This window comes from Macrotis lagotis, chromosome 4, assembly GCF_037893015.1.
Source record: "Macrotis lagotis isolate mMagLag1 chromosome 4, bilby.v1.9.chrom.fasta, whole genome shotgun sequence".
Taxonomy (NCBI): Eukaryota; Metazoa; Chordata; class Mammalia; order Peramelemorphia; family Peramelidae; genus Macrotis; species Macrotis lagotis.
In genome coordinates, this window is record NC_133661.1 from 140,926,477 (window position 1) to 140,951,304 (window position 24,828).

The 24,828-nt window shown below is 33.7% G+C and overlaps 1 protein-coding gene across 2 annotated transcripts in view; it reads right to left on the reverse strand.

Annotated features, from left to right (window-relative positions):
- ADAMTS17 (ADAM metallopeptidase with thrombospondin type 1 motif 17) overlaps positions 1–24,828 on the reverse strand; it is a 511,869-nt gene that overhangs the window by 7,281 nt on the left and 479,760 nt on the right. For both annotated transcript variants that reach the window (XM_074234214.1, XM_074234213.1), the window contains one exon: positions 18,308–18,460. In XM_074234214.1, coding sequence (XP_074090315.1) covers positions 18,308–18,460 — 153 coding nt within the window. The remainder of the gene's footprint in view (positions 1–18,307; positions 18,461–24,828) is intronic.

The window sequence follows — 24,828 nt, forward strand, 5'->3', positions numbered from 1 at the left end:
TATAGCTTGCAATTCTTCATTTGATTTTTTTTAATCTCATTGGGGAATGGTCCTTGGTGGTGTTATACATTTGTTTCAATTACTTACTTATTTTGTATAACAGACTTACAGTGATTTTTATTCCAAAATTTTTTTCTCATGTTTTCCTCTGATTTTCTCCTAAATTTCTCCTAAAATTGATATTGTAGAAAACTTTTCAAATTTTATATAGTAAAAACTGCATTTTTATCTTTTATGATTTTCTGTACCCCTTGTATGGGTAGGAATTCTTCTTCAGTCATATTTGTGAAATCTATCTGCTCTTCTTCAATTAATATAACTTTTTTCTGGTATGAACTTTTATATACAGGTAACATGCAATTTGCGCTTATTATAGCATGTAGCATAAGATAATTGGGCATAGGTTTTGATTACTCTTTGAACTTTTAATAGAATTCAAAATTCATCTAGACTTATTTTTTCTTTTCAAATTAATTTATAGCTAGGCTAATTTCTTTGGGTTCAGATATCTATTTCTTATTTTGTTAATTTTGACATTTCATGTCTTTATAGATAGACATTCTAAAATGCAATTTTAAAATATTCAACTATTATTAAATTATTAATTTTTTGCCTAACTTTTCTTTTAATAACTTAGGTGCTATGTCAGTTGGTGCATATGCATTTAATCATTTTATTTTTTCATTAATTATGCTTTTTTTAGGAATGATGTAATTTTTAATTTGTCTCTCTTGAAATTTTAGTGTTGTCTTATCAGATATGATGTTAATTCTTGCTTTTATTGTCCCATGAAGCAAAATAGATTTTGTTTGATTCCTTTATTTGCACCCTATATATTTTCATGTTTCTTACATGTGGCAAATCATTGGGGCTTGTTTTCTTTGTTATTCTATTCTTTTTTATTGTAGAGTTTAATCTATTCAAAAATATAGTTAAAATTGTTAAGGATAAATGTTCTTCTAGTAACTACATATAAACATGTATATATTTCCCTAAGTTTCTGCCATTTGTTTGGTTTACATAAGTTGGAATCCATTCTATTCCCTCTCACCCCCCCCCCCCCGCACTTTCTTCTTCATTTCTAAGCTACTTGGGTTTACTTTTATTATTATTATCTCTCTCATTCTCTTTCCTCCTTTCTCAGCTTAGGTAACCTAATAGTTTTTGCCCCACTCTGCTCCCCTACATACCTGTCATCCATTCTCCTATTTCACTGACATTAATTTTTCATGCCGCATTCTGAGAAGTATTTTATCTTCTACCCTCATTCAGGAAGATTTCAAATGAAAAATTTATTATTTCTACTTCCAAGTTTGCTTTTGAAAATATTTCCCTTCTGTTCTGTAGGAATATGGATTTAGAATTAGAAGAGATTGTAGAGGCCATTACATCTAATCTCTCATTTTACAAATGAAGGAATTGAGGTTGGGGGTCATAGAATTAATAAGTGTCTGAGTTAGGATTTGAACTTAAGTATTCCTGAATCCATTCATAGTCTCTCTACTGTGTCACTAGCTGCCTTAATTTCTTTTAATCCATTTTAAATAAATATTTATTAAACACTTATGGCCAAGGCATCATGATATGCAAAGGTAACTAAAATGTAATTTCTCCACTAAGGAAATTTGCAATCTGGTAGAAAATATGAAACATCTTCAAAAACTAGAAGCAAGAAAGAATGTACAATGAGAGAGTGCATCTAACTAGAGTGAGGAGCAAGGTAAAACTTTATTTAAAAGATGGCATTCTAGTTGGTCTTTTAAAGTTGGGTAGAATTTCAGTGCAGAGATGGGAACATTTGCAGCATACTTGGTACTTGGGAAAGGGAAATTCAATCAACAAATAAAGGTTGAAACACTGTGTTCCAAATGCTAGGAAAATGATGACAAAAAAAAATATCTCTGCCCTCAAGAAACTTCAGGAAATGGAGAGCAGTTCAATGAGGTAGGATCATGAATCATATGAAGGAGAGGAGAGTGATTCTGGAAAGGTAGGTTGGAGTCAGATGATGAATGGCATTCAATGCTAAGGTTAAGAAGTTTAGATTTCATTTAGTAGGCAATGGGAGGTCATGGTAGGTTTTTGAGTGTATGAGTGATGTGGTCAGAGTAGCATATTAGTAGATTTAGATGGAAATGGTGTATAGAATAGATTGGAATGGGTAAAGACTAATGGCAGGGAGATCAGTTGGGAGGCTACTAAAATAGTCCAGGTGAGACATAATGAAGGCCTGAATTTAGCCAGTGATAGTGGAAAGAGAAGGTGGAGGGCATAAGTAGCAATGGAATGAATATGAAAGATTATAAAAGTAAAATCAATATAAAGATAGTTGATCCATCCCCTTGTTAAACCAAATATAAACTCAGTTAACTAACTGCTAGAGATAGCTGGGCAGACACCTTTAAAAAATTATATTGTTCTTCAGATAGCTTTTTTATTCTCCCTTATAGCTTAATGATCTAAAGCAGATGATCTTATTTAAAGATATCATAGTAAAAACCTTAGTCATTAGAGCCAATAAGGATGAAAGGGACATTTGAATTAGTGAAAACTTGAAATTTTAGAATTTTCATTTTTCTTTTTTTTTTTCAGTAATTCAGAAAGAACACTGGTAAGTAGAGCACAGAGTTAGGAATCAAGAGACCTGGATTCTAGTATCAGGTATGCTGCTAATTTTGTATTGTGTAAATTAATCTTTCTAATGTTAGTTTCTTCACTTAAAAGAGAGGGTGATAGATCTGTAAGGTCCCTCATGGTTCTAAGGCTTTTATTTTAAGTATATACGGTCATAAAAAATGTTGCCTAAGACAGACACTTAGCCTTTACTTTAAAAAAAGTATTTAAGAATGATTTACAATTGTCATTTCAATTATTTGTATGTGCATGAGTGATTCAAAGTGTTTGAAACCATTTTTATTCTGTTAAGAAATATAAACATTTTCTTTCTATCTTTTCTTGCCATTAATTTGTTCTATTTAATAAATTTGTTTACTAAATCAAGGCTAATTTCAGTTCAGTTCAGGCCCAATCCTGATAATTCCTAAATGCAAATTAGCAAAACTAGATTCTGAGATTTTATTATTTATTTTTCTTCTTCCTTTCATTCCTTTCCATGTCTTTTACATTGATGAACACACCAAGTATCAAAGTATTTATACTCTAATCATGTTCTATGAGCTCTTCTAGTTCTTTCCTTTATTTCCAGACAGAGCTATTGCAAATAACCTGTCCATTTTAAGTTTATCTTTCCTGGCTGAGTAGGCCAGATCTGTGTATGATCTTTCTTTGCTTGTGCCCCTGTAGTTCTATTTAAGACCTGTGATTTACAGCATCTGGTGTGTACTCTGCATAATTTTAATAAAGTAAATGCATCGAATGGAGTAGTGCCACAGCTGGAATTAATAAAGCAATAATATACTAAAAATAAGGAAATGATGGGTTGAGAGATTTTGGCAGTATTCCCACCTGCATGGATGCCACACACTCAGACACACAGATACCCTGACATATACACAGAAATGAAAGAAGGTACTTTTGTAAAACACAATGCCACTTGCCCTATTCCCCTTTTTTCTCTGCCAGCATTGGGGGTCAATGTTGAGGGTTACATAATTGCATTCATCCATCAGGATAATATCTGATTGACTAGCATACATAGTCATAGATCAATTAAGTTCCAAAAGGGCCACATTTCAAAATGGGGTAATGATTATGTAGCATTGTTTACTTTCAAAATACTTTATGAGTTCCAGGTGATCACAGTATCTCAGGATTGGAAGTAATCTCAGAGGTATCATAAGTGACCAAGAATCTACTCTATAATATATTCGACAAGTTCTTCAAACAGCTTTTCCCCCATTTAAAGCCTAAAGATCTAAAGCATATGATCTTATTTAAAGATATCTTAGTAAAAATCTTAGTCATTAGAGCTGATAAGGATGAAAGGGACATTTGAATTAGTGAAAACTTTAAATTTTAGAATTTTCACCATTCTTTGATTAAACATTCCAATAAGGCATCCTGATGATCTTCACTCATGCTATTTAAGAGCCAGTATCACTAAGAGTACTCTATTTTTTTTTAATGGAGAAACTGTGGAGTACAGGAGTTTAGGGTGATTTTCTCAATATCTTTCAAAAAATTAAGGATGAATTTAGTAGGATCATGGGATCTTATTTTTTTTCTATATTCCTTTAGAATTCTAGATAGAGATACTTGTGAAGGTAATTGGGTACATCCATAAGTAGAGGGAAAAAAAAGCTTTTTTTTGTTTTTTGTTTTGGCAAGGCAATGGGGTTAAGGCACTTGCCCAAGCTCACACAGCTAGGTGTCTGAGGCCGAATTTGAATTCAGGTCCTCCTGACTCCAGAGCTGGTGCTCTATCCACTGCACCACCTAGCAGCCCCAGAAAAAAGCATTTTTGATCCCACAAAGACACTTGCCATTGCTTATTCCTCTACCTACTTTTTAAGCAGAACTATTAAAATACTGATTATTTAAAGCAATCCAGGTTCAGAACAGAATTCTTTAATTGCTTTGGCAGTGATTTGGAGAACTACTAAAATCTCAACCAATTTGCTTCTGAAAGATTAAACCTAAAGTCTGTGGTAACTAGTTTGTTGAAGAGTGTTGGCACAAACCAACCCGACAAGGATGGGTCAAGATTATCCTCAGAAAACCTTTCTTTGGATTGGAGACCTTTTGTCATAGCACAGATCTACAATAAATTTTAAGATTTGTGATTGGTAGACAATCTTCACATCATCTCAAGGGGATTCTGGTTCCTCTTAGGAGAATTTATTTCCTCCATTTCTTTTCAATTTTTAAAAAATGTGAGTACAAAGTTTCCTTTTATTCTTGCTTGATCTGCATTCTTCTTGTAGTGATTTGCATCATTTGTAGAAATGCCCCTCATTAATGATATCACAGATCCAGCTGAGGTTTGAATTTTTTTAATAAATTGATTCTTCATGGAGACTCAATTCTAATACTGATTGACACATAACATGCTCCATTTTTCTAACTTGTACTGGGTTGCCCTGTTTTAGGCAGCCTTGTGCCTCTTTGCTCCTGAGGTCCCCCATATTTGTGCTTGGTCAGCTACACATTTAGCTGTTCAGAATACTCAAAACTCAAGAGATTCCCCAACCTCAGCCTTTTTCTGTGCCATCATTTGAGTATTTTCTGGATATTTTAATAAAGGAAGGGAACATCAAATTGCAGTGTTGGATACTGATAAATTACCAGCATCTAAGAGGTATAAAACTTCATTAAAGAAAGTTTGTTTGATATGTCAACAAAAATGCTTGGCATATGAGAGGAAGTCCATATCAAAATACCTGATATGGTCTCACACTTCTTCTGAAAACAAACCAAGTTAAATATCAAAATGATAAAATCCCACCTTCACCTACAGGAGAAAATATGTTTAGCATTATAATTTATGCATCATCTAGTATTGCAAAAATATCAGGAAAAGGTTTCAATTTTCTTTCCCAGGTATGCTTACTGTTCCAGTGAAAATCAGGACACAGGATAAGCCCTAAGGGTGGGTTTTTAATTAAAATATATGTAAAATTTACAGATTCTCTACCAGAGGAGGAAATTATCAGTGGGCAACATGAAATGTAGAATTTGATGTGCCCCTTAAAACAAATCTCTCAGTTTTAAAGTTCCTGGTCATGTTTAACATGATAGGGTGATAAATGACATTTTCCAGGAATTACAAAAGTGTGGACTATGGTGGGTAGCATGGAGAGGAAGACTGGAAGTTGTATGTTATTCTCATCTCTAACACTTTTTTTAGCCCATCATTTGCTAGTTAGTTTCCCTATCTAAACAGTGAAGATAAATCAGAGGGTCTGGTTTTCTTTGTTGTTTGTTTTTATCTGCCTGTTTGATTTAATTTGTAATCTTGATGTGAGTCTCAATCCTTGTCTTCAGATCAAATTACATAAAAAAGTATAATAAGAATGCTACAATGAATTTTTAAAAGTCTGATGGCAGATTTGCTTGAATGTTAGAAGTTTAGTGATAAGGCAGTTGGATTTAACATGGCAGTAATCCAAGTGACCTTTTGTTATGACTGGTGTGTGTTCTACATGAATACTTTCTGCACATGGGGCTTGATTTCTTAATACTACTCTTTTGCTAAATTCTAACTGAAGTCCCACATAGTAGGTTTTTTTAAAGCTTTTGCAAGGCAATGGGGTTAAGTGGCTTGCCCAAGGCCACATGGCTAGGTAATTATTAAGTGTCTGAGGTCGGATTTGAACCCAGGTACTCCTGACTCCAGGGCTGGTGCTCTATCCACTACGCCACCTAGCCGCCCCCACATGGTAGTTTTTTAGGACAACTGAACTTTTTGAGATTGCTTGAAGGAAGTTTCTAGAATATGCTTATGTATTCTTAATTTACTTCATTTCTTTGTATATACAACACCAACATAACCTGTTGGGAAAAATGTAGCTTAGTTATTTTGTTAAATAATGTCTTGCTACTTTTTTATTGTTTATGTTTCACTTTGTTGACTGTTTCATCAGTTCAGAAAAGGTCAAAATCATGGCATACATAGATATGATTGAATTCACACTTATCTTCAAATCATGTACTTTATGTAGTGAATGAAATGACAAATATTATTTCTTTTTGAAAATTCTAAAAGATTTGTGAAAGAAAATATCATCCATATCCAGAGAGAGAATTGTAGAGTTTAAATGCAGACCAAGGCTTACTTTCTTTCTTTTTGCATGGCACCTAGCCACCCCAAGGCTTACTTTCAATGTTTAACAGTTGTCTATGTATTATGTCATTTTTTTCTCTCTGATTTTTTCCTTCCATTTCAATTTGATTCTTCTTTCACAAGATTAATATGAATATAGCATAATTACACATGTAAAGTCTATATTAGATTGCTTTCTGTCGGGGGAGGGAAGGGAAGGAGAGAGAAAAATAAAAAACTTCCAAAAACATTTTTGCATGTTGTTGGAAAAACAAATAAATAAAAATATTTTAAAAAATATTTCTTTTTTTCCACAAATACTATTTCCAGTCAGTGGAAGTTATGGTATAGTGACTAAAGTATCCAAAAGAAAGGAATCTAAGCAAAGCAGAACTCTCTAGTTGTCATAAAATTGTGAGCTCTGAGGGAGCATAGATTGTAACTTGCCTCTTTTTGTATCTATAATGCTTAGCACAGGGATTGGTACATAGTAGACACTTAATAATTGTTCACTGACTGACTGAAGATACTGAGTTTTACTTTAATGATTCTTCACATGGGAATAAAAGTTTACAAGTGCAGTAGCAAGTAGCAAGGCAGAATGCAGATACACACACACAATTAGAGGCTGCTCTCTCCAACTGGCTCTATTGAACAAATGTTTCAAACCCAAATGGGTTTGAAGGTGTGTGTGTGTGTGTGTGTGTGTGTGTGTGTGTGTGTGTGTGTGTGTATCACATTTTGATTTTAAAACTTGAGACTGTGACTGATCTGAGCATTTTGGTGCTAACAATAAATCAGGGTTATAAAAAAATCTTTCACTTTTATCTCTGTGATATTCAATTGCTTTTTGAAACATTAATTAAATAGGGAAGAATGAGACTCCTGACTTCTGATAGGATCTAATTAGCCTACAGCATCCTCGTTAAAACTCTTTTCCAGGTTTCAAAGTCCGAGAAAGCAGACCTATAAAAACATATCTAGTCTTGTTTAAAGCAAGCTTTTATCCACAGACATATTTTCAAATGAATTTTACAAAAAAAAAGTAATGTACTTCCTTTAGCCTCATTTTAACTGAAATAAAATGAAAATAGCACAAAGCTAAATAAAGTGTTCACACATGTATTAGGGTTTTTTTTTTAGATTTTTTGCAAGGAAATGTGGTTAAATGGCTTGCCCAAGGCCACACAGCTAGGTAATTATTAAGTGTCTGAGGCTGGATTTGAACTCAGGTACTCCTGACTCCAGGGCCGGTGCTCTATCCACTGTACCACCTAGCTGCCCTTTTTTTTTGTTTGGTTTTGTTTTGTTTTTGCGAGGCAATGGGGTTAAAACACAATTATTGTTTAACTTGCTCTGTGAAAGTGGATAAATCACTTAATCTTAATGTGCCTCAGTCTCCTCAACTTCCAAGGATTCTTCCTGCCCTGAGCCTATGACTTTTAGCTCAACACTGTAAACACTTGCTTAAAACCTCCTAACATGCCAACAAGGCTATAAAATACAAAACTCTTTTTAGGTTTTATCCAGTGAGATTCTATTTCATCTGAAGGTTAGCATTTAGAGTATGTGGGATGTGGGGAAGTTGTAAAAAAGAACCAGAACAGTTCTTATCTCAAGTCTGATCCAATTTCATTTCCTCTTCTCTCCTTCCCAGTTCATGGGTAAAGGAAAGAGAGGAAAAGATTTGGAGAGAAAATTTGAGAAAGAACATGTAATAGGAGAGGACAGAATGAATGAACAAGAACATGCCTATTCCTCAAAAGACAAATAATATAGCAATCATTCAAAGGATATAATAGGCAGTTTTCAAAAGAAGAAATCCAAATTATCAATAGCAATAAGAAGAAAATGCTATAATAATTATAGAAGTATAAATTAAAGCAATTCTGAGGTTCTATGTCATCAGACAACAAACAACTAAAAAGAAAAATGACAACAGTTGGAAGGTCTGCTGGAAAACAGTCACTCTAAAGACACTGGGGTGGAGTTATCAATTGTTCCAGTTATGCTAGAATGCAATCTGGATCTATACCCCCCCAAATTATTAAATTGTGCCTACCTTTTACCCAGTGAGTTTACTACTAGCTTTATACGGCAAAAGATATGTACTGAGATATACAAAAGACTTTTTAGCAGTTCTTTCAGTTGTAGCAAAGAATTAAAATCTAAGGGAGTACTCCTTAATTGGGGAATGGCTAATTAAATAATGGCATGTGGATTTATTGCAATCTTATTATACCATTAGAAATGACAAAAATGACCATTTCAGAGAATCCTTGGAAGACTGCTATAAATAGAATCAAAGTAAAGTGAGCAGAACCAGAGATTTATATATGTGATAATATTATAAAGACAAGCAAATTTGAAAAATAAAACTGATAACTTTGGTCAATGCATTGACCAACTGTGATTCTAGAGGACTGATAATGTGAGATGCTTCCTACTTCCTGACAGGTAAATAGATTCAATATGTCTTGAATAAGAAATATGTTTCTGGATGTGGCCAATATGCTGGAAATTGTTTTTAATGTGACTGTGTATATTTTTACAAGAACTTTGTTTTTCTTTTTTTTCTCTTTTCTGTTGGAGGTGAGGAGAACAGAAATTTTGTTTAGTTATTTTCAATTGTGTCTGACTCTTTGTGACTCATTTGGGATTTTCTTGATAAAGATGCTGAAATGGTTTGCCATTTTTTTTAGATGAGGAACTGAGGCAAGCAGGGTTAAGTGAGTTGTCCAGGGTCTTAGAGCTAGTAAGTATCTGATGCCAAACTGAACTCAGGAAATTGCTTTCCTGTCTCCAGGTCATCTAACTCCATTCATTGTGCCATCTAACTGCCTATAGACTAGAAATAGAGCAGCAATAAAGAAAAGAATGAAAAGAGTAGCCATTGAGGAAGTTTTCTTTTAATTCAGAGAAGAAAATCAAATGAAAGTCAGAAAAGACATCAAGAAATTACTTTTGAAAACTATGTTGAATTTGTATTGTAAAGTTAAAAAGAAAAGCAAATTGTAGGAAATAGAGACCTGAGGTTTAATGTACAATCTTTTTATTTTATCTTATGTGTATACAAATGTCCATTTTGTTTGGTGTTTATTGAATTTAGAATAAAAATATACACTGAGACAGTTGGTACCATCACAGAAATAGGAACTGCAGAATTAAAATCACCTAAATAAATTGAGCAGCTACATCCTTTCTTGACATCTCCAGCCCTTTCCCTAAAGCACCATTTGAAAAATATTATATATAATGCATCAGTCAATAATAGTATATGGACTTTTATGAGATAATGTCTATCACTGAAGTAAGAAATAATAGTCCCACAAAGGGTCAATACTGGCCTAAAATTATGAGGAGGTCTAAAGACATGGAAGATACAGAGAGCAGAAAAGTAAGGGACAACAGGTGAAAACAATTATAGTATTAGATTATGTATGTTAGGCTTTGGATCATGTGTCTAGCACTTCAACAATAAGTTTGGATTATTTGGAAGCAAAGGAATTCCTTTGGGACCAGTATGAGTTCTGTCTCAATACCAGTGATTAGCCATGACTTATGTAAGAATGAGGATTTCATTGACTCAATCTTATCATCTCACTTAAAGTAACTACCTTAATCAGGAATATCCACCATCATTCAGTCCTTTAAACTAGATGTGAAAAATCTTGAATCATTTTAGGAGTGGATTGGATGAAATGAAGTGATACTATGCAGAAAGCAGATTGGTATTGGTTGAGGATACACAATTATGCTTTATGGTTTAACATACAATTACAATTCAGTTCAGAACAGGAATGTTCCAATGTTTCACCAGTCTAGTAGTAGAAACAAACCCCTGAAAAGATATTACTTGTGGGTACAGAAGGACTTGAAGAGAGAGCTTCTAACCACCTGCCCCACTAAGTAAACCCCTTGAACACAAAATGAACTCTGAAAGGTTGGATAATTTTGGAGTTCCATGGAGGTCCTGTCAGTGTTCCTGGAGCAGCAGTAAAGCTACCTTAAGAGTCAAAGAAAGGCAGCAAGGACGCTGTTCTTACTGTACTAATTTAGAGTAAATGCCATTTCTCAAACTAATTATCTGGACAGCTTATTGATATTAATTGATAATCAAAAAGGTAGCAAACTGATTGATGCTTTCAAACTCCTCTCAGACCTTCAACCATATTGCCATGGGATTGCTAGTCAGCAACATTTATGGCTGGAATTATCATGGTATCTGATCATCTTTGAATCTCCAACTTTTGTTCTTGGCTAATGAAAACATTCTTGGCAAATACTTTTGCTCTTGTTCATCTTGCACCAGTCCAAGAATTTCACCTCTAGTGGCACAATACAATGTCCATGGCTATCCCTCTTAATCATGGCCTTAGTTTCAAAAACCAACAAAATAGAACTGGGGTTCTATTCCAACATTCCAAGTGACTCAGGTGATTAGTTCATTGAGAGACAAACTGTGCTGTTGTAGCTTGACGTTGCTGAAATTTTGTGGTACCTTTGTGTGTGTTGCTATTTTGTCACCAGATATCACATACTGGTGCTTTGCCCTGCATTTCAGGAGCACCAAGGTACCTCACTGATACAGAAAGAAAAATCATATTCAAAGACTAAATATTCCTGCAGCATCCAGACCATCACCAAAAGTCCTGTTTCCTATCAAATCAGGTCACGGGGTGAAATGGTTCTGGAAAAGGCAAGTGGAAAGAATGTCTTTGCACAATATTCCCCTCACTATAATAAACATAATGGATAAGCCATGCCACAATTAACTTGGTTGGTGTGGTCTTCTTCAAAATTGAATGACAATTATTTTTACTATTATCATGAACTCAATCACATCACCTCATTAAAAATAACACACAAGAGAATTAACCAGTCACTTTTTGTGGTCCCATCCTACCAATGTGAGTGTGGATTGGGAGAGTAAGATCTACAGCCTGTACTACATTTGAACTTTACAACAGCTAGGCAGAAGAGATAATCAGGAAAATGCCAAAAAAAGGATAAATACTAAATTAAGTGCTTAGATACTTAACTGATCTCTTTGGTTTTAGATATCAATTTCTACATCTTATGATAAGATGCTGATTCATTATTATGATTTATTGTTTCTTATGTCTCCCTGTGAGAAATATAGGACTTAGCATAATGTTTTGAATGTGGATGGGACTTAATGAACATTTGTTGAATAAATGAATAAACAAATGGATGAATTTGGCAAAGTCTTCAATGGAACAAAGTGAGTACAGTTTTCTAGGAAAACAGAAGAAAATTTTTTGTTCTTTTCTTCAAAGGAAGCAGTGGTTCTTATCCTCAAGCATTATTTTTTTCTTTAAAAATTCATTTCATAGTCATCATGATCCCTCTAAAATAAAATGCTTTTAATTGGAAGGATTTTACTACCTCAAAAGGTAATTAATGATCATTGGTTTTGAATACTTGAATATAAACATTTCAAAGTTTGATATTGACCTAATGTGATTCAAATAGAAAATTAGACATTTTTTTCTTTATATTTTAAGTGTCCCATTGGGATGAATACCTGAATCTAATATTTCATAGGCTAAGAAAATAGATTGTGAAGAATTTGGCAATAGTTGATGCTCATGGAGGACAGGTGGCTGGAGATAATTTTTCAAATGCTCATGATCAATAAAGACACACTTGGCAACCATATAATGCCTGAACCTTATATTTGGCCAAGTCATTTTTTTCTCAGTAGGGCTTTGCTTCAGTTATCGAGTGGTACTTTATATTTTCCAGACATGTACTTTAGCCAGGTGTCTGAAGCTTAAACTGGGATGATCCAGCTGTGATTGTCACAGAGCATGTTCTTCCCACCTCTTAAGACAATTTCATTCTTCTATAGGGAAAAGATATGTCATTCCATGTTGGATCACTTTGAGTATCCCAAGCTAAAAGTAGTGCTTCAGGAGCTCTGTCTCATAATATAGCATGAATAATGTGAACATTATTGAGTTTGGCATTCACATCTTTCCTCTTCTGGAAATCTTTTTTATCTTCCCATAAAACATCATGGAGTTCAATGAAAAAGATTGCTTGGATAAAGGAAACTAGATTGTCAAATTCTTCATGCATTAGATAAAACAATATACCCTTAGTATTCCCTACCCTAATATTTTCCCCTTGGCTAAATGGCTCTTTGAAGAAGAACTTCCTTTAGAAATAGTAATATTTGGATTTTCTCAGTCTTCTATTTTTCTTCCAGGCACTAAATGTTTACTGACTTCAAAAGGCAGAGATGAGCAGGGATTGCAAGAAGAATGAGAATCTACAGAAGGAGAGGAAACAGAATCATTTTTCAAAGGCCTCTTGATCCCTTAAGTTGTTAGCAAAGATAGTTTTATGAGACAGAAACAGAAAAACATTAGGCAAATTAAAAAGAAAAAAGCAAACAATCTAACCAACAAACAAAATTTAAGCATCCAGGAGGATAAGGAAGTCCAGTGTTAAATACTGCCAAGAGGCCAAGAAGAATGTGGACTGAGAAAATGTTATCAGATTTGGCAACTTAGAGAGATCATTAGTAACTTTGAAGAGAGAGTAATTTTAGTGGGTAAGGAGTCCAAGAAAAGTAAGAGGTTGTGAATTTGAGAGGCAGGAAGGCTGGTGGTGACTTTAATTGAAATGGCAAGTTTTGGAAGAGGGAAAGGAGGTCCAAACTATGTAATAAATAGTGGCCATCCCCTTCCTCCCTTTTATGTGTTGTCTTTCCTTATTACAATGTCAATTCCTTGAGGACAGGAACCATCTTGCTTCTTTTTGTACTCCCAGAACTTAGTACAATGTAAATGGAGAGCTTCCTAAGCACTGACCCTGAGGGGTAGAGCATGTCTTCTACAGCAGTGATGGAGATAGAAGGAGCTGATGATGCCAAGAGACTGTCCCCTTGAAGTTATTTCATAGCATTCATTTGGGAGACTGATCTCTAGAGATATAGCAAGGTACTCCACCTTATATCAGAAACTTTGCCTCTGGAATTATCACCTCAGTGGTGGGATTTTGTTCAACCTGTGATTGTATCATCCATTAAATGCCTTAAGGAGCTTTCCAAGGTCTATGTACAACTCTCTCATTTCACTGAGGAAATTGAAGTCCAAAAAAGGTGATGTTTGATTCTTCCTTCTCGGTTTCCTGTGCTGGGACTTCATATCGCTCTTCCTATGTCTTAGTGCCTCTCTCTTTTCTTTCTATATTCTCTTACTTGGCTAGTTCCCTAGCTCCCATGGGTTCAGTTATCTCTATGCAAGTAATGCATAGATCTACATATCTAGCCCAAGTGTCTCTCCTAAGCTCCAGTCTCATATCACCATATGTTTTTGTACATCCTGAACTGAATTTCCTAGAGTATTTCAAATTCAACATATTCAGGGACGGCTAGGTGGTGCAGTGGATAGAGCACTGGACCTGGAGTCAGGAGTATCAGTTCAAATCCAGCCTCAGACACTTAATAATTACCTAGCTGTATGATCTTGGGCAAGCCACTTAACCCCACTGCCTTGCAAAAACTAAAAAAAAAAAATTCAACATATCCATAATGGAACTCATTATTATTCTCCCACTCTTCTAGACTTACCTATTACTGCCAAGGTAACCACCATCCTACCATTCACCTAAGATTACTATTGAGGCTTCATACTTGATTCCTCCTTCTCATTCCACATATCCAAAACTATTGCCAAGTCTTGTTTCTACCTTTACACCATCTCTCAGGTCCTTTCTCCAAACTACTGCAATAACCTTTTAAATGATCTCCATGATTCTAGTTTTCCCAAAATGGATATCCCATGAACATCTTTAGCTCCATATGTCCAAAACTAAACTCATTATCTCCACCCCACCCCCTCAAATCCTCCTTCATTTGTTTTTAGCAGTACCAGGCCTTTTATTTCACCTGTTTATCTATGGATATTACTATGTATATATATATATGTGTGTGTGTGTGTGTGTGTGTGTGTGTGTGTGTGTGTGTGTATACTTACATAAATTATATATATTTGTACATATATGTATGTATTCATAAAACCTATGGCCTCTAATTCCATAACTACTTCTTATGGAAGAAGTTATATAACAACTGTTCCTCAGTAAGTCAGGGAGCAGAGTGTATTATGTCAATTTTATAGCTGAATAATCTACACCACTGAGAAGAAAACTGGACTGTTCAGTTTTCTTGCAACATCTTTTATGTAATACTGAATTTGAGACATTCTTATCTTTCCATTGATGTTCTTCTCTCTTGTTCCAAGTGATTACAATTGTAATTGGACCTACCTTTTGGTTCTCATGGCCACTGTGTCAGAGAGATTGTTAACCAGACATGATGACACTATCATTCCTCTCCATGTCTACTACCACCAACAGCAGAGGAGGCAAAAGTCATACTTGTGTTTATGTCATCAGCTTGCCATCAAGTTTTTCATTTATATATATATATATATGTACATATATGTATATATTTGTAGTATCTCATAACTATATATATATATATATATTCATTCTTTGAGTAGAAAATTCCTTATTAGACAATATTCAATATGAATTTTATTTTATTTTTTTAGGTTTTCTGCAAGGCAAATGGGGTTAAGTGGCTTGCCCAAGGCCACACAGCTAGGTAATTATTAAATGTCTGAGATCTGGATTTGAACCCAGGTACTCCTGACTCCAGGGCTGGTGCTTTATCCACTACGTCACCTAGCCACCCCCAATATGAATTTTAGAATAGGTAAATTGACTTATTCCTTTCTTATTCCTAATCAGTACATACTGTTCTATTAAAATTCACACTTGGAAAATAGTAAGATTCTAAAAGACGTTATTTCACCCTTTAGGTTTGTTTTGGCCATATCTCTGGGAAGTGCAGTCATGTAATGACCAATACATTAAAAAATTCTATGATATAAATTCTTGGCTCTAAATAAATATATACATACTCCATGTGGGTGTCTCCTAATGCATTTTCTTACATCAGTATCACCAGCTTTAGAAACATTTACTAAGGGACGTTAATCACATTTTAAAACTAATTAAAATCTAAATGGGTGATGAAAATGCTTATATTTTACTAGATTGTAATCAGTAATGATGATAACTTATTTGAGACAAATTATAGTCTATATCAAGTTAGTTTGGAGTACATGATGAAATTCTTGGGAACAAGAAAGCCATTTTGTTTTTTACTTTGTTTATAGGCTGACACAGCTCTACTGATTAAACAAATTTGGATAAGAATATTCCTGAGAAATGTTCGTCTATTCTGTCACTACAGTCAACGGTGCAAAAGTTAAATGGTATGGTTTTCAATCATTTCTCCAGTTGTGACTGATTCTTCTGGGTAAGTTGTAATTTATAATTTTTCTTCTACAACTTATTGTTCAGACGAGGAAACTGAGATAAACAGGGATAAGTGACTTGCCTAGGGTCATATAGCTAGTATGGTTTAGAGATTTAGATTTTTAGGATAATAATACCAGTATTTTCCTACCCATTTCCATGAATTGACATTTTGTTTACCACTCAAATAGACTCTTTTGGCTCTCTTTAGCTGGAAATGTTTTCTCCTTTAACTGATTTTTCTTAATTTTTTTGGCAAGGCAATGGAATTAACTGACTTGCTCAAGGTCACACAGTGAGGCAATTATTAAATGTCTGAGGCCAGATTTGAACTCAGGTACTCTGACTCCAGGTCCAGTGCTCCATCCACTGAGCTACCTAGCTGCCCCTTCCTTCAATTTATCTTATAACACTGAAGTGTGGTATAATGAAGGAACACTGGTTTGTATTTAGAAGATTTGGATCTGAATATTGGCTTTGCTACTAAATGTCTGTGTGGCATTGAGAAACTAATTATTTCCATTTTGAGCCTCAGCTTTCTCATTTTATAAGTGAGATCAGTTATAATTTTTGTTATATGATCTATTTATTTATATCCTAATTTGTATGTCTTCCTCTTTTTCTCACTTAGATTATAAACTTTTTGAGGGAATCTCACACTAACCTTTTGAATAGGCAAAAGGTATAAATTTTTTTTAACAGATGAGTAAAATAAGGCTGTCTTGTCTGAAGTCATATGGGTAGCAAGTGGTAGGGCTAGGACTAGAATAATTTTCTCTTTGTTATTTCAGTGTTCCTCTTACCATTTAACAGGCAAAGTGAAATAGTAAGAATGCCTATTCATAAAATACACTTTTCTTGAAGGAGACACAATAATGAAGATTTGTTTCTAAGTGAGATATAAAATCATTCCTATTAATGTTATAAAAATATTTTTTTTGTAATTAAGTATATTCTAGTAATGATATAAATCATAAATAGATCTCAACTACTCAAGAAATTTTTTGGTTTATACTTGTTTTCCTATGATTAGGAATGTTTTGCTTAGACTTTACTACTGTAATCATCAAGGAAATGGAATTGCTATTGTTAATATGATTTTTTGGTCTTATTTCAATGTTAAATAAAAGTCACATTTTTAGAAAGGAAAAACTATATACACAAGCAGAGAAATGGAAATCTTTTTTTGTTGAAGAAAATGTAAGTAAACTGATTTCATGTGCTTTGGATACTATTGATCTTCTAGATTTTGATAATGACTCAAATTAAAGTAATCTAATAGGCCCATTCTTGTGATATTATGGCCATAAGAGATTTAGAAAACTTAAATGAGACTAAAACCTTTCTTTTCCCCTTACTCTTTACTTTCCAACACACAAAGCACTTCCTAACCTCCCTTTCCTTTAACAAAGGATGGTATTAGTGATAGTTGCAAGAAAACAAAATCCATTATCATTCTGTGACTTCTGATTTTGGGAACACCAACCACTAAACTGGTTTATTATAGGTTTTACATGCCTTCCTCTTTTCAATTTTTTTGCTATGAATTGATGTCTTATCTGATAACAATGACAATGAAATCCCTTCTTTGCCATAGAGGCCAATGATTGTTCTACCTTGGAAGAAAAAAAGGATTATATATTCCTATTTTATAATATCATTTCTTCCCTCCCAGAACCCCAGTCTCATCATCACCACTTCAATTATTCCCCTCTGCCTCTACATTTTCTTGGCATTGACCTGTAGTATTCTAAGCAATGAATAGGTTTGGTTCATGTCCTAGAGATTTCCTTACATGTCTAACTCAGCCAATTTTCACACACATTTATTAGGCTCTTGTGATGGCTTAGAAATTTAAGCCCACCTCTGCATGCATCATGGCTTGTAGCCGATATTGTGCATGGGATGGCCAAATTGGCATTCTCAAATATCCACTTCATGTTTTGGGTTGTATTAAGTTTCCTTTCTAATTTCACATAAAGCAGTGAAATTCTTCTAAGGAGACTCACATGATCTTGTTAGGCATAGCTCTGTGGGAGAGACAAGGAAAGCACTATCGCAATGGTAGGGGCAATAACAGGTGCTAAGTTTGGAAAGAAATGCATTTTACTGATTTGATGGAATTGCTTCATGGAATTTGGAGCCCATTAAACAAGCTGACTTCTTGGCCTCCAATTCTCTCATGCTGCTTTGGAGGGATTGGATTGCAAATATGGTTTCTGTTACCTTAGACCAGTCCCCTGTTTTCCATTCATAGCAGCCCGTGTAGTCTTCACATTCCTCTTCTGCTTTTGGTCTTGTTGTTCGATCACATTTTCCTTGGGAGTTGGTGCATATCACTGTTCTTCTCTGTGTTCCTATTCCACAGTCAGAAGAACACTGCAAAATACCATTTGGATAGCACCATTATTACCAACATTTTCTCTGTAAAAACCCAACACAATCAACTCTCAGTTTTTTCAAGGACATATTTTTCAGTCTTTATATTATTCTCTCCCTTTAGCATTTCTTTCCTGATTCATTCAGCTCATTAGAACTTTCACTAGAAAAAAATGAAAATAGATTCAATACAAACTATTCAATTCTGACACTTGAGAGCCATTCTGGTAAAAACTATATTGGGAAAAGAAACTATATTTAATGATATTTTTTTGGAAATTAGCTGAGCTTGTATTTTTTCCCATTACCATAAGGATTTAAGGAGAGGGGATATGCAGAATGTGAATATTTGGAAATTTAAGATAATTCTAAATCTCCTTTACTAAATGTTTTTCAACTTTGTGATTCTTTATTGCTAACTCTTTGCAATAGTTACTAATGGGTAGAGAAAATGATTTGTTTGAATGCTTCTTATTTCATGTTGCAAGAATTAACAAATAGTGAAATGGTCATCAGGCAGGCAGCAGGTACTAGAAACACAGGATGCTAAGAGTAGATAGGTTAGTCCAGAATCCTAAGATATTTGTCTTTGAACTGAAAGAAATTTTTTTCCAAGAACCAGCTAATTCATTTTTGTAGCCTCTTTGTATGACTTTATTAATTCCATCTGATGCAACCATCATGTTTAGTGGTAATTAATATATATGTATATATATATATGTGTGTGTGTGTGTGTGTGTGTGTGTGTATACATGCAAAATATATAGGAAACATTAGGAAATCTATAAGTTCTGGTTAGCTATTATTTCACATCCCAAGTCAGCTAACTGTGATATTAAGGCAGAGTTGAGATCAATAAAATTAGATACTTTTCCAAAGAAACTGAAGGAATTAAATGATAGAACTTGAAATAATACCAGTAGGATTATAAAATTATAAATTTGTAGAATTGTAGAATTGGAAAAGACCTTCCAAAACTCATACAGTCATTCATGCCAAAATCTTTTTAATAGATGGTTGTCATCTACTTAATCCTCATAATGAAGAATTCATTATTTTTGCAAAGCAACCCCATTACATTGTTGATTAATTTTAATTGTGTTGCAGTTGTTCCTTATATTGAGTTCGAATCTGACCCACTGTCTCTTCTAACCAGTGGCTGTAGTTTTCTCTCTGAAAGTATATGAAAGCCCTGCTCCACATGAAAGGTTTTTAATGCTTCCACTAAGTTTTTCTCTTACTGGGTTAACAAATTTCTTATTTCCTCAACTGGTCCTCATTTATTTGTTTAACAGATATTTTCTGAGTGCCTTTAGCCATCTCATATGATCTCTGATTTCCCTTTGACTTTGGACACTATAGAATTTTATATTTGGAAAGATGCTTATTTACCTATATTTTCTTGATAAGTTTCCTAATAATGTTACCTTATCAAAGATACATTACTTTAGAAATTCTAATCATAGTTTATCCTGAGAAAGTATGCCATTTTAAAAGAATACCAATGCTCAGCATTAGATATATATTTTTCATTCCAAAAGAATTTCTTAAAGAGAAGGTGGAAACATAAGAGAGACCACATGTCCCATTGTTAAAAATTATTTTTGGTAATATGGAACCCAGCATAAAGGGTCTTATACATTTGTAAATTAGTCATTGAAATGCCAAAATTATCACTATTGAGTGGTGATTTTAATATGAATTCCAATGACAGCATTATAATGAAGCTCCAGGGTAAAATTTATCTCTTTAGTATATTGTTCCTTTATGGGTTTATAGTTATATTTCTTAACAAAGTGATAGGTGAGACCGAAATATAATTTGAATAATACATAAATTATCAGATTCCAAGATTCAATATTTCTGGTGTCAAATTCTCACCATAAAATAGCAAAAGGAAAAACTGACAGGGTAATACTGAGTAAAAAGTTAAGCTTTTCTATAATGTTTTCTGAGCCTCTTGTCAGAAAGCATTCCATCAGAGTTGGGGTGGGAGGGACAAGAATGATACTAGGAGGAGACATGATATACTAGGTGGACAAGACTCTGCTTGCTTGTTTAACTACTTTAAAAAAATAAAACCCAGACAGCTCTGACATAGTAACCTTGTTAAGAATATGACTGACAAGTGTTTATGAGTTGGCAATCAAACAGAGATGCTTTTAGATGCCTAACAGGAAACATAGTCTAGCAAACACTGGGGAGATTTCCATTTGATTTGCTATGGGTTGAATACTGTGACCTCCTCAAGGAAGTCCTGCCTCTTTAATCGACAGAAACATAGAACTCCTGGATATGATGGACCAGACTCACTTCATGGGTCAAGAGGCTAGATTCTTCTATGTAGGTCTTTATACTATAATCACATCTTAGAAAATCTAGGATGATTCTGGGTAGAATTCTTTCACAAAATCCAAAGTTCTCTCAGATGATGTGGAGAATTTTTCATTCAATTTTCCATTCTTGACCAACTTACTCAAAAGTACTGGGGATTTGGGGTGGCTAGGTGGAGCAGTGTATAGAGCACCGGCCCTGGAGTCAGGTGTACCTGAGTTCAAATCCAGTCTCAGACACTTAATAATTGCCTGTGTGGCCTTGGCCAAGCCACTTAACCCCATTGTCTTGCAAAAACCTAAAAAAAAGTACTGGGGATTTTAATATTAATTTTCTTGAACTTTAGTGGTTTTGAAAAAACACAAACACCATCTATGCAGGGGCCAGAATCAGTGATGAAGCAAAGAAAGGAACTCACCTTCAAACAAAATAATTCCTCAAATTATTTTAAACTAGTTTTAAATTATTTAAAATAATTCCTTAAATTCTGTAGCAGTAGAAACAATGAAAGGCCATTGTGAATCAATTTTCTAGCCTAAGACAACCTAGGAGGTCATCAGAAAAGGTCTATCACACTGGGATGGTGGTTGGACCTGGAACTGGTCAGAAAGAGATTACAAAGAACCTTTTGCGGGAGCTAGATTCAGAACTGTTTCATTAGCTGTTCTAGTTTGCAGTACCAGAATGGAGAATAGTGCTTCTGGTTGCTCACCAGGGAGCAGGGATCCAGGTTTCAGTTCCAACACAAAAAGGAATGAGAGTTGTAGGGTCAAGAGAAGTGTTAGTCCTTGCCACTGAAGAGGAACAAAGTCCTTTCCTGGGAAAAGTTTAGAGCACAGGTAAGTAGAGCTGAGGCCACACCTCTCCTTAGATCATACTGCCTTGGAAGCACTGAAAACTTACAGACATCCCAAAAATAGTTCTGAAAACAACTGTGTGAAAAACCTGAAGCTTGGAAAAAGTGCTCCAGCCTGGGAGCTGTACCCAACTTGGATGGAATAACATACACACTCAGTTGGGTATAGAAATCTATCTCACTCTACAAAGAAGATGGAAGGGAAGAGACTATGAGAAAGGGGAGAGGTTGATATAAGAGAGGATTTTTCTGAAAAAAAAATCAATAAAATTGGTTAATTTGATTTAAAAAAAGAAAACCCAGTCATCAGTATCAAAAATGAAAGGGTGAATACTGCATACCAATGAAGATAAAATCAAAGTTATTATTAAAAGTTATTTTGCCTTAGCATATGCTAGTAAAACTGATAATCTAAAGGAGATGGGTGAATGTTTATAAAAATATAAACTACTGAGATTAATAGAAAAGGAAATAAGTTACTTAAATAATTCTATCTTAGATAAAGAAATTGAATAAGTCATAAATGAGTGCCCTGAGGAACAAAAAATCTCCAGGATCAGAAGGATTTACATGTGAATTCTACCAAATTAGGGAAGAATAAATTCCAATATTATATAAAATATTTGGGAAAATAGGTAAAGAAGTCTACCAAATTCCTTTTACAACACAAATATGATGCTGATACCTAAATTGGGAAGAAAAAAATATTAAAAAAACCATAACCAATTTGCCTAATGAATATTGATGCAAAAATTTTAAATAGAATATTAGCAAAGCTATTAAAGCAATATATCACAAAGATCATACATTATGAGTAGGTGGGAGTTACAACAGAAATGCAGAGCTAGGCTAATATTGGGGAAATCATCAGCATAGTTGACTATATCAATAACGAAAACAAGAAAACTCACATGATCATCTAAAAATGCAAAAAAACTTGACAATATTGAAAACTCACTCCTATTAAGAACACTAGAAAGTATAGAATAAATGAAGCTTTCCTCAAAATATCTAAAACCAATAGCAAGCATGATCTTTAATGGGGATAAATTAGAAGCCTTCCCAGTAAGATTAGTGATGAAGCAAGAATGCCCATAATCACCATTATTACCATTCTAGAAATACTAGCTATAGGACAAGACAGGAAAAAGAAATTGAAGGAATTAGAATTGGCAATGAGGATGCAAAATCATCAAGTTTTATAATTCAAATGATAGTATATTAATATATTTTAGTATAATCTACTAAAAAGTAGTTGAAATAATGAACAATTTCAGTTAAATTGCAGGATAAAAAAATAAGCTCCATAAATCATCAGTATTTTTAGCTATTATTGAAAAAGTACAGCAAGAAGACATAGAAAAAGAAATTCCATTTAAAATAATTGTGGACAATATGAAATCCTTGAGAGTCTGCCTCCAAGACAAACCTAGGAGCCATGTAAACACAACTATAAAACACTTTTTATATAAGGTTAGAGCTAAACAACTGGAGAAGTATTAATTGCTCATGTGTAGGCTTAACTTATAATAAAAAGGACATTTCTAGTTAAATTAATTTACTTATTAGTGCAAGACCTATCAAACTACCAAAAAATTTATTTTTTAGAGCTAGAAAAAATAATAACAAAATTCATTTGTAAGAACAAAAGGTCAATAATATCAAGGGAATCAATGAAAAAAATGAGAAGCTAACAGTTCCAGATCTCAAAATATAATCATGAAAACAATCTGATACTAGCTAAGAAAAAGTTTGGTAGATCAATAGAATAAATAAGGCACATAAGACACGATAGTAAGTGATAATAATCTAATGTTTAATAAATTCAAAGATCCAAGATTTTGTGGTAAGACCTTATCATCTAACAAAAATTGTTCAAAAAATTAGAAAACAGTTTGGCAGAAAACTAGGTATAGACCAGATGTCATATTGTATACCAAGATAAGGCCAAAATGGGAACATGATTTATACATAAAGGATGATATAACCAAATTAGGAAAGCATAGAAAATTTTATCTATCTAAGGATAAGGGAAGACTGTATGACCAAATAAGAGATGGAGTATACATTAATTAATTAATTAATTGTAAAATGAATAACTTTCATTATGTTATAGTAAAAAGCTTTTCATAAAACCAATGCAGCTAATATTAGAAAGAAAGTGGAAAACTGGGAAAATTTTTTTACAGTTTCTCTGATAAAGACCTCATTTCTCAAATATGTGGAGAACTGAGTTAACTTTATAAGAATATGAGTCTTTTGACAAATGATCAAAGGATATGAATAGGAAATTTTCAGACAAAGAAATATATAGTCATATAAAGCTATTCTAAATCACTGATACAATGATCCAAGGCAATTCCAAAAGACTAAGCTGAAAAATGCTATCTTCTTCCAGAGAAAGAACTGATGGAGTCTGATTGCAGATCAGAGAATACCCAATTTAAACTTTATTTTTATTTATTTATTTTTGGCCTGTATTTTCTTTTTACAGGATGACTAAAATGGAAATAGGTCTTGCATGACTGTACATATATAATTCATATTGAATTGTTTGCCCTCTCAAAGAAGGAGGGACAGAATTTGTAATTCAAAATCTAACAAAATGAATGCTAACATTTTTTACATGTAATTAAGGAAAAATAAAAACTGCTATATTTATTGCAAAATTTATTTGGAAGATAGGCTTCAGGTATATAAAACAATTCCATATGAAATAGGATTTTTTTGTAATCAAAATTTTGTCTGAAGACTTATTTGGGTTTTTAAAAATAATGATTTTTCTGGATAAATCATCTTCAATGAAATTTATTAACAGATATTTATATGCCACACAGTGTACTAATTGTTGGAATACAGTATTAATAGAGAAACAGTTATTTTCCTTTGAAGAGTTTATATTCTATTAGATGAGGATGTGTAAATAACATCCAAAAGTAGGTCATATCCAAAATGTGTACAAAATAAATCCATTGTTTTGTCTGATTGGGGGAGAGAGCAATAAAGATTTTATATAGGAAGTAAGAATACATTTGGGATATAAGCAAGAACCTCTGAATGAATATTAAAGAGAAGAGATAATTGAGAAGGCAACATTCTACTAAATATGGGAGTGGATAGGATTGAGGGTAAAATGTAGAAAACTTGCTTTGACAAGGAAAAATGCCTCTTCTTCATC